Source organism: Balearica regulorum, chromosome 1, assembly GCF_011004875.1.
Source record: "Balearica regulorum gibbericeps isolate bBalReg1 chromosome 1, bBalReg1.pri, whole genome shotgun sequence".
In the NCBI taxonomy this organism is placed as follows: domain Eukaryota; kingdom Metazoa; phylum Chordata; class Aves; order Gruiformes; family Gruidae; genus Balearica; species Balearica regulorum.
The window spans coordinates 56,407,532-56,418,870 of NC_046184.1; the positions used below are offsets into that span (position 1 = coordinate 56,407,532).

Consider the following 11,339-nt stretch of genomic DNA (forward strand, 5'->3'; position numbering starts at 1 on the left):
AAGCAGATAAGGATGTCCCAGGTCTTCAACTGTGCACATCACCAAGAAAAAGGTTTACTTGGCTATGAAATATAGTCTCCCTCAAGGTTATATGCCCTGAAATAACCACCTGGATCAGGAAGGAAGGCTTAGACAAATATATGGGGTGGGAGAGTTGGCCACTGTAAGGAGGAGATCTAGTTTTAGTAAAGTTCAGTAGTCTGCAGTTGAACTCCAATAATTCTTCAGCTTTCTGCCTGCCCTAGAGCTACCGTGGTACAGAAAAAATCTCTCAGATCATAAGCGAGCCGCCCACTCTGGGGCAAATCTTGGAAGCAGAACTTATTAAAAATGGGGAAGGCAGACTACATTTCAATCTCCTCCTTCCTCTATGTTCAACAGCTGAAGCAGCTTCTGCAGACTTCAGTACAGGGTAAAAGAATGAACTTAGTTCACCCTGAGTGAAAAGGCAGCTGGGTCACAAAGAGTGGGGCAATTTCCTCTCCCCCAATTTGACCGGACAGTATGTTAATGCAAAGAATGGCTCTTGGAACCAGTAACTGTATTTTACTAAGTTGCAGCTGAAGAAAGAACAAGCAACCAAACAAGAAGGCACTGTGTCCATTTCTTTCTGCTCACCTGACATGGCGCTCGGTAAGGCTGAGTAGCAGAGGATGTCTGCAGGTCCAGAAATGCTGTTCTCAGAGGTAAGAGGTCGCTATCCTGTTATAAAAAGAAAAAAAGAAAAAAAAAAACCAATTGGTGGTAAGAGAATTCAGTTATCATGTAAGAACATGGTGGGGAAAAGACAGACCCCTCACGCACAACTTCCCCACAGGAAAATTAAATCCCTTAGTATTTAAGTTCCCCCACAGGAAAATTAAATTCCAGACATGGGAATTTCCTCTCGGTTTCATACCTACCCATCAGCTATAAACAGCACACTATCATTTAACAAATTCCTTGTGACAGTAACAGCATTGATTGAAAGAATGTCAAAAATCAAGTCAACTTTCATCACCTTTTCCACCACGTATTGTGAGTCCTGTGCTTAATTATCAATACAAAAAAACCATACTATTCATCATCGTTCTCTAAATACACTGTCCATGGAGAAGGGATTGGAATAGTGAAAAGGGTTTAAGAAGGTATTATTAGATGCAATAAGCCTGAAAGAGATTTTAGGAGTAGCATCACAAACCACAGGAGCAAAGTGTGGAATACAGCTCCCTTAAGGGAGCTGGGAAAGCTTCTGACAAGGATTTTCTGTGATAAACTGGGCTAGGATGTGGACAACATGCTACTGAGTACCTCTGCAATGAGCCAGGCTCCTCTAAACTAAATCAAGTGATAGAGCTGAGATGGTGAAACAGCCTGCATAGCTCTGCCCTTTACTCTCCCGATACAGCAGATTTTTATAGGGTTTTTCCAGGAGAAGAATGGAATCTTTCAGTAATCAGAGAGATTTTGGACTTTAAGACCAACCTTATAACTCCGTGTGTGGCAGACAGCAAGAGCTACCTCTGCCAAGCAGATAAAACCAGTGCTGGGATATATCAGTCACTCCTACTTACTTGGGAAAGAACCTGGGAGAAACTAACATTTGCAAGTCTGGGATGGATTTTCCAGCTTCCCCTTTCCAGTAAAGCTACTTATATCTGCAAACCACTAAAAGAAGGAACCGTAGGGATTCATCCAGCAGATCCTGAGTTGTTTACAGTGCTCAGTAGTACAAGGTTATATTGCCTTTGCATTTCAATGAGCTTTCCAGTGCGTACTTGCAGCCTGGAAGTAGCTTGCTACAGCACTCCAAGATAAACAGCTGTAAAACATTGCAAAAGCATAAAAAGCATCTGTGTCTGAGAACACAAATGATAAGACTTCTTCCTCCCAGATTTAGACAGTTCTTTGCATGAGAAAGGCTGGCATGGATGAACAGACACTCTGATCTTCTGACACAAAAAAAACCAACAACCAAACAACCTGAACAAGAAAACGTTCAGGTTTCTGAGAAGTAATGTTGTCCATACAATGGCCAGTTGCTTATCCATGAGTTCTGTAAATACTCTTCGATCCTTCCCATCACTCTAGCCCCACTTATTCTCATAGCACCAACTTTTCCCTCAGTAGCTGAAGACATAACAAGAATTACAAAGTGAGCACCTGCACACTGATTTTATATGGCAACGCACACAGCATGCACACCAAGCAGGTAAATTTGCTGACAATACTTATTCCCCTTTCAACATCACTGTGAATGTATTTTGAGGCTTTTTTTTTTTTTCAGGCTTATCACTGCCCTGCAACCACAGCTGCTCTGTTCCTGAGCCTGCAATACGTCCTTCTCCCCTGCCTTCCCTCCACCCAGTTAACCCTGTTTCCAATGACTATTATTAGGAACACAGTCACTGTTTCAGCCACACAGTATGTCTGCCGTGCTTCTCGTCACCTGTGCTCTGAATCCGTGCTCAGTGCCTCAAGCTCGTGAGTAGGGATCCTCCTCGGTCACTATTAACCTCCATTGCATGCACAATCACTGCTGAACTGACCTGCTATGGAGAAGCTGGGCCAGTGCGTTAGGCACGTAGATGAGAAAACTCCCCGTACAAGGGAATCAACCACGGCGCTCGGGAAGCAGGGCAGGCGAGTGCTGAGGCCAAAAGTCCCTCCTCGTCCCAGGACAGGTGTAGCAGAGGGGAACACCTTCCCTTGTCCACGTCATCGCATGCTGGCCTCCGCCTTGCTGGAGATCACTCCCCTGCCTGCCCTCCTGCCCCTGACATTAGAGCACTGAAGTTGGTGGGCAGGTTTTTCCTGCCTCTGGTTCCTATAGAAACCTTCCTGCAAGCACCCATCTGCGACGGGGCCCAGAGAGAGTGGGAGAGGCTCACCTTGCTGCTGGCACTGGGGTGTGCAGAAGGGCAGAGTGAGGAGTGTGAATCACACCAGGAGAAGGCTCCTGCTGTGGCACAAGGAGGTGGTGTGCTGGGGACAGCCCACAGAGCCAGGTGTCTCCAGGAGAAGGTGCTGAGGCCACTGTGTCAGCCCTGTAGGTCTTCATCACCCTGCTTTCTGCCTCCTCCCACTCTGCCTCCAGTAAAGCATCACAGGAACTGGGAGGAAGGTTCCCTGACACAGCCAGGCACCACGCAGTGCAAAGCAGGAGGAGGAGGATATCTGGCATATAGGATTGATACAGTAAGTTCTTTCCTTTGACTGAGGGATATAAACCTAAAGCAACTCACAAACTCTCCTAGCCAGGAGACAGCAGGTAACAAAAGGGGCTCCCATGAAGCCTGTGAAATTGCATGCATGAAAATGCTATGGCTAACTTAGCTCTGTTATTTGCACAGTACACACTTCTGAAAACTAGCAACAGTAACAGATACAAAGGAAAAAAAACATCAGATCCAACCAATAGTAAAGGCAACTCCCAAATGCTTAGACCTCTCAAATTAAAACCAGTTTTCACCCATGCATTAAGAAGCATCTCCCGTGTTTAAAGGCAATTTAAGTTTTCTATACAAAGCAATTTTGGTCAGCCAACAGGTAGTCTTCACACTTTGAAAGAAACCCACTTTTTGTTAAAATGCAAATGGTACCTGTTATTTGCAACTTTACTTTTTTACTTCAGTCTCTACAGGTACATTATTTGAAGCACTCCAGCTGCAACACCTTTATTGGAGTTGCAAATACACCCCGTGCAGGATTTTATCCAATTAGTTTCTTTTCCAGCATAGGTGTCCTTTACAAATTGATGTTTGCAAAGGAGACCTGCAAATTTACTTCCACTTGGCAATATCAAACCTCCTCTGGACACGCTTGCTCTTCCACACAGCTGTGATATGAGAGATTTCAATTACCTGCTTCTTGCAAACACCAGATAACAATCTCCTGCTGCCTATGTTTTACTTGCTTGGCCTCTCTTGCCACGTGAGCTCCACTAAAGCCTGCTGTGGTAGCGCCTGGATGTGCCAGGCATGAAATGATGCTGTCGGGAGCCTTTCAGCAGGCTCTTTATTTTGGGACAGAAGCTCCTTCCCAGGAGTGTTCTTCCCCTGCTGATTTTAGCAGCAACAACAACAACAAAAAATCCACCAAAAAGTCACCAAAAAACCAATAGACTGTGCAGAAGATGAATGTTTTACAAAGCAATGGTTTTTCTATGCTGAAAGTTAGTAACTATGCAAGAGCTGTCAACAAACATCATCAGAAGGACCAGGACAAGCATAATGATTCTTTCTAGAATTATTTTCATGGACTGTCATAGGAACAGAATATACAACACTTCCTCTGATAGTAAGCTAGCATAGGGAAAAAACTCTTCTTTCCATTATGCTTAATTTGAACATGTAGCAACACTGTACGCAGTAAATCCCACTGCCACCTCTGGACTGTCAGCTGGTTTCCCCTGCTCTCTATTCTCTCTCTTCCAAAACATACTACTTTTTTTTTTTTTTTTTTTTTAATAAAGGGAGAAAAGCCACAGTACTCATCTGGAGGCCACGCACTTCAGTCTAGTGCTAGAAGTCTCCTCCAGCTCAGCTTTTAAAATCCCATGTAGATTGCATTCAATTTAACATTTAGACTGACCCTTCCTCTCTCAGAAATCAGACAAAAATCAGACCTGGCACTGAATCAAGTAGCTAGGAAAGCTTTGTTTTCCTAATTAAAATCCTGACTTGCCCCATGAAATGCACAAGGGGTGCTCTCAGCAGGAAGCCCTTTGCCTTCCCTTCCCCCATCAGTTTCTCCCTGAGGTCAGGCAAAAGCATATCCCGGAGCTGCAAATGCCATTAGTCCTACGAGTCAATATTTGCTTTGCACATATACAGCCAGAAGAAAACTCCAACTTCACAAACAAGTAAAGTGAACCAAGCACAGCCACATACCTGACCAAGGAGAGGACAAGATGCAGATAATTTCTGCCCCTCACACCACGACACCCTGGATTTTTAAGCGATGCAGAATTCCACACAGACACTGACACACACCAACTCCTGGTTAAGGAATCAATGTGGTGTTGGTGAACCTGGGTCGCTCCAGGAACTGTTTAAGGCTTACAAACCATGACCAGCCTGACACTGCTTTGGGTGTTGAGCAATGCACTACAAGTGCAGGAGGGATGTGCTGAGGTGGTAGCTTGCTTTCTAGCACATGACTTGGAATGAAAAGTTGAGGGACTTTAACTGCCCTCAGCCCACTTTCTTGTAACAGAGAAAATGAATCAGAGATAAAATAAAAGCCTATGGCAGGCCTAGAAAGGGGGACGTGGCACCTGGAAAGCAGCAAAGGTGAAGGCTGTGACAGCCTTGCAGCGCCAGGTGAGCAGGCAGGAAGCATGGCAATATGTCGCCGACTGCAGATGCATCGCTCAGGACTCCAGTGCTGCCCAGTCACCAGCTGGGATCATATACTGGCTGCAGGAGTGTGACGGGGCAAAGTGTCTCCCCACAGCTGCCCCAGGGCACTGTAAGAGCAACACATAACAGAGGCAACAAAAAGTAAGTTGGAACTCTGTGTCTCCTGCTATAAAGCACCTCGTAGACTCCTAGCCACATTGCAAATGTAATTCCGTGCAGAAATGTAACTAAAAGGTACTTCCATGCAACAGATCTGCTCCATGCGCTCATCGGTGTCCAGCAAGTCTGTTTGCTGTCATGACAGAGAGCACCCCACTGGAGCTGAAGGTGCTGAGCCATTTCCAGTTAATACAAAAGGAACAGAACATGTAACTTCCAGTTTCGTATCCATCTAATCTCCATTTTGAAAACAAGGATGTGAAAAAGTGAAATCCTGGTTCCTACCACTTACATATTGGACAGATAGACCACAGCTGGACTTCCTGATTGTAGTTCAATGTGTCGAGCTTGCCTCTAAAGAAAAAGCCCTACACAACACCTGCTTATGTAGAATGCAGATTTCCTACGTATCAACATGTATCTTCTTTTCAGAGCAGAACTGCCTTTTATTTATCCGGCTCCAAAGCAGACAGCTGATCCTTTATGCAGGAAAAAGCTGAAGTTCTTACTTCTAAAATCTGGAGATAATAAAGGCTTCCCCCATGTGGCTCACGAAAAAACCACCACAACAAACCAGAATCAAACTTACTTATGGCTGTGCTGATTCCCTGTGTTGCTACCAAAAGCTACCACACTTTTAGCCAGGGAAAGCAGAGGGTGTCTCTCCTTACACAGCAGATATTTGGTGCCTGCTAAGCATGAACTGCACTGCTGTGGAGAACCTCTTTTTTGCCAAGACCCTTGGGATCAGAACAGGAGGAGTTTCCCCTTTCTCAGTGCTCCCATTATTTGAGAGGTGAGAGGATACTTGATGGGAACATAGAGTGTTCCTCCCGTCTCACACAGGAGGATTACAATAGATCGACCACTGGAACAACAGTTGTTGTTTTTAATCTGCATTGAATGAGCATGGAAAAAAAGGCCAGGATACAAACTAGCAAGCTGTCCACTCTCCCTGTACAGCAAAATTTCCCTGCTTCCAACACAGAGGGAAGAAAACCCATGCATGCCAAAAGGCAGGTCTGCAATCACCCTGGTCTTCAAGGCTTAGGGTAAAGGCAATTCCACCTTAAAGACCACTACGCAAATATAATTCAAAGGTTTCTTATTAGTGTCTCAGGGGGCCCCCAACATTTCTTCTATGAGAGTAAATTTCTGCACAGTAAATGGACACTTTCACTTGACTAAGCATGGTGCAGGACCAGGGCACTTCTGCAGAACTCTACGGAAACTAATTTTCCTCAAAACTCTCCACAAGTGGTTTTTACCTTCTGGTCCATCAACATCTACAAGTCTGCAAACTATTTATAAGGTGTCTGTGGAAGGTAATGGCAACTGCCCAGTTTCATTTGCTATACAGAAGTTTGAAAGAAAATATTTCTGTTAGAGATGCAGGATTATACCAATCAAAGAAAGGTTGAAAGACACTACTGACAGTTATTTAAAGACAGATATTATGAAGTCTTTTATACAACATTCTTATCCTAAGCAGTGACAAGCGGTGCCATCCAAGGCTCTCTCCATCACCTCCAGCACTAGTCCTGTAGGTTTGCCTCAGGTGAAAATTTGATTCTCAAGCTGGTCTCATCCTACTGTTCCCAGTGACAAAGGAAAAACAGCCTGAAAAATGGTGGCTCTCCCTTGATACGGCCTCTGACGGATCTGCAAAGCTTTAGCTGTCAGGGTTTGCCATTCTCTTGGTGAGGTGCAAGAAAGGCTACATTCAGGTCACATTCCTGTAACTCGTTTGATATTAGCAAAAAACCATCAGATTCACCTAGCAGGACTCTAAGCAAGTCTCACTTCATTTGGCTCCAGAAAATGGCTTTTAAGGAAAATATATCCCACAGCACTCAAGAATTTTTCTCCTTCAGGGCTCTGTCTTTCTAGTACTCAACTTTCTGAAGAGGCTAGTAACACCCAAAACACCTCTTGGGACTATTTGCAAAGCTCTTATCTAGCATGTCATGTTAGACTTAGATCTTGCTCCTGCATAAGTTTATAGGCACAGATAACTCAGGGGAAAAAGAAAAAAAAAAAAGGAAAATATACAGTGATCATTAACATTTGTAACAAAACAAGACAAACCCCCTGATCAGGAAGGTATCTTCTCCAGAACAAATATCCAGGTTATGGACATCTTCTCTCATCTCTCAATCATCAGGCTTTTCACGGCCAAGAAATACTGCACTGACTGGGCAGTGACAATGGTTCTCGTAGTCATATTAATACCAATATGCTATCTTCTTTTCTGCTATCTCATAAAACAAACGTGTTTTCATTTCTCCTAGGGTTTGTTTTTTTTTTCCTTAAGCTAGAAACAGAATTGCTCTGTTACCAATATAACTTGTTGCATTCCAGTTTAAAAAAAAAGCTGAGACTTCCTCAAAAACAAAACAAATGTGACAGGACAACATCCTCCTCTTCCCTACCTGGTGTCAACAGTAACGCAGCTGACAAGTGAGATTTTCTCCAACGCTCCCAGATACTTACCCCATGTAAGCTTTATGTATCTAAAATCTTGGCCACATGATGAAAGGTGGCATAGAAAAAAGTTTCAACAAGTCTTTGTGTTGCTAAGGATACAAACCTGAAGTACCAATACCTCTCCATCTCTTGGGGGACATTTGGGACACTGCACTCACTATATACAACAAAGCTATTTGTCTACCTCATTTTACTTGACAATTGCAAAACCTCTATATGCTATCTATTTGAGCTAGAATAGGAACTAGGATCACCAGTGTGATCCAGATCACCAACTAGGATCACCACTGATTTAGTTAGAAGAGCTGTAGTACCACATACACCAAAATATCAGGTACCTTACCTTTATCACTGAAGATAAAGTTGTGATACTCCTTAGGATTTATTTTTCTAAAGTTTTCTTTCCTTCTCATGTTTTGGTGAGAAGTTTGCAATTAACAGCCAAAAAGACAGACATCATCCCCTTTATTTCCAAAACAGTTACAACCTCAAATGAGGTATCACTTGGGAGGAGCAAACTCACTGATTCCTTTGTTAAAGCATACTCAATACCAAACATGGTCAGCAATTTTGCAACACACAAACCAATTCACTAAGAATGGCACTGAGACTGGTGGCTCATTTCACACTGATCCCTTAACCAATAATCACTACTGTTACCATACCACCTCGGGTAAGAGATGTTGATTTTAAAAAGCTAAATATTTTCAGATTTTAAGATTGTTGAGGTCCTTTGGAACACTGGTATTTGCAAAAGATATCATCTTGAAGGAAAGCAAGCAACAAGTTAAAAGCACAACAAGCAAAAAAAATCCCTAAATTACATTAGCAGAGACCGCAAAATTGGAGAATCATTTCAGTCCTGAGCAGGTGTGCGGTGCTTCCCTCACCTCTGATATTAGCTGATATTAACTCTATCATCCCCTGACCGTTCACTTACTCTGGAAATATGCCCCTCCTCTCTGCTGCCCCTCATGGACTCCCTTTGCCCTTCTTCAGAGGAAGAGTCACTATGAATGACATCTTCCTGAGATTACCAAGACACATTATCAAAACATTATCCTAAACAGGAATTAAGAAAGGTGGCACCTATCATTTTAATCTGTTAAATACAGAATTAACATAACTTTATATTAATATGACACAACCAGTCCCCACCCTGACATTTCATGCCTCTTCTCACGCCCTTCCTTCCCTTTTACTTCACAAATTCTCCAGGGTAGGAATCCAACCTTTGTTTCTGCATAGGGAAAGCCACACACACAGCATACGGATCTGGAAATACATAATGAAATAGATCTTCATTCCAGTGACTGTTTCCTTCCAGCACACCACTCCAGACTCTGTAGCAGCTGAAAAAATACTCTACAATTCAGATTATCCAGCAAACAACTGTATTCCGATCAACATCTTGGCAAAAGCACAGCAGTGCCCCACTCCTGCTAGGTTGGTAGTTCCTTCTTGAGTGATTTTTAGATCCAGCTCTCACTGCTGACCACCTACTGTTCTTAATTCCAGCCAGACTGCTTCTCTCTCCCATCTATTAGCACCAAAGGATCCTCCATTTCCTCAAGGCACTTTTACTACTTTATTCCCACCACTCCCCTCCCGAAACATCACAGCAAGCCATATAGAGTAAGGCTGAGACATCATGAAGTAGGAAGCTATGACATCACATAAAACCCCCACACATCAACACTGAAATCTGATTGTTTAGAAGAAAAGTACCTACCTAAATTCAGACATCCCTCAAAAAATTAGGAAGAAAGAAAAGCAGGCCCAGGGAAGAAAATTTTCCTGTCCCACCCTTACCAGCTCTGTGAAGAGACACCAGCTGTCCCAGAGCCCAGAATCACTGCCTGCAAATAGATTTAAATCCACGTCACGGCATTTCTTCACTGCCTTGAATTTACATCACCAGACACTAGAAATTACGTTTGTCTCACGACTTCCTTCTAACATTTATTATAGCTGACAGTCACAGGGCCTGCAATGTGTCTATTTATGCCCACTGCCTGGAGGATACTGCCATATTTCCATCTCTGTTTCGTGACTGTTCCTTCCACCCAGCCAGACAGGAGACAGACTGTCTCTCCTCTGGGGCACCTCTGAAAAGACGCAGGCGTGGAGAGCAAATGAGGATGGCAGTGCTGGACGGACGACACCACCTGAGAGTCAGAGCCACGGAAAAGAGAAAAGGCAGGTTATGGGAGTGGCATATCCCGGGGAGCCGGAGGGAGCAGGGGTAGATGGGGGACAGAGAGCTAAAGCCTGGGGAAGCGGGGAGCAGGCAGAGCACGCCCACAGGGAGAACGTGCCCCAACCAACCCAACGGAGCCTGACGATGAAGCTGTGCACAACATGAGTCACTCGGCGGAACCCAGACCCTGCGTCAGCGCAGCAGGTGAGCGGGAGCCTGCCCGGGGACTGGGGAGGGGGGTGTCCCTGGGGGGGCCCTCTCCCTTCCCCCCGCGCCCCTGCCCGGGAAGGGGCCGGGAAGCGGAGACGCGGCCGTTCACCCCCCGCCCCACAGACAGCCCCGGCCGCAGGGCCACCCCAGCGGCTCTAGTCCCCCTCCTACCCGAGAGGCACGGCAGGGGGGGAGGGCAGGGGCGAGGTGTGCGTGGGGCACCTCACAGGTGGCGCCACCATCACTGGGGAGCCCGACCGTCGCGGGGGACAGGAGCAGGGCTAAGAGCCCCGGAGGGCGAGGGGCGGCCCGCCGAGCCCTCCCGCCCGAGGGCAGGACCCCCGTCGCCCACCGCTACCCGCCACCCCCGGCTCGGCCGCGGTAGCCCCGCCGGCACTCACCCGCTCTCCTCAGCGGTGTCCTCGACACCGCCCGCCCTCCCGCCGCGGCTGTCCCCACAGGGCAGGCGCCCGACCCCGACCCGACGGCCCCACGCGCCGCTCTGGAGGGCGGTGCGGTGCGCATGCGCGGCATCCGGGCGGCGGCGCGGGGCGCTGTGGGGGCTGTAGGCCGCGGCGGGAGGATCTGCACCGGGACTGGTGCCTCCGCCGGCCCCACTGGAAAAAAGCAAGTCAGGTCCCAAACCCGGATCCTCTGAAGAGGAGCAGAAGCCTCCGAAAGGATTTGTGCATCGTGCCGCAGTTTTCTAGGAGGGTGACGTTTTCCCTATGTCAGTGTTATTCTTTTCAAACTTTGCAGGAAAACAAGTCCAGCGCCTCGCAGCTGGCAGCCTCCACCTGGCACAAAGATGTATTTCCAGATGATGAGAAAAGATACGCTAGCTGTTTGGGGTTTTTTATTTGTTTGGGGTTTTTTTTGCTCTTCTCTGCACAGGGTTGTTTGGGGCTTTTTTTAATCCCACAACGAAGGAGTAAAGACCG

The 11,339-nt window shown here is 46.0% G+C and overlaps 1 protein-coding gene across 7 annotated transcripts in view; it reads right to left on the reverse strand.

The window, feature by feature from the left end:
- The window catches only part of SGSM3 (small G protein signaling modulator 3), a 31,153-nt gene extending 20,226 nt beyond the window's left edge, over positions 1–10,927 (reverse strand). For 4 of the 7 annotated variants that reach the window (XM_075751847.1, XM_075751806.1, XM_075751855.1 and 1 more), the window contains exons 1-2: positions 10,800–10,927; positions 619–702 (exon numbers count right to left, since the gene is read on the reverse strand). In XM_075751847.1, coding sequence (XP_075607962.1) covers positions 619–625 — 7 coding nt within the window. In that variant the 5' untranslated portion in view covers positions 626–702; positions 10,800–10,927. Of the gene's footprint in view, positions 1–618; positions 703–2,870; positions 3,095–9,720; positions 9,848–10,799 lie in introns of those variants that run through there. The other 3 variants (XM_075751813.1, XM_075751837.1, XM_075751822.1) reach the window with 2 other exon arrangements.
- Positions 10,928–11,339: the final 412 nt, after the last annotated feature.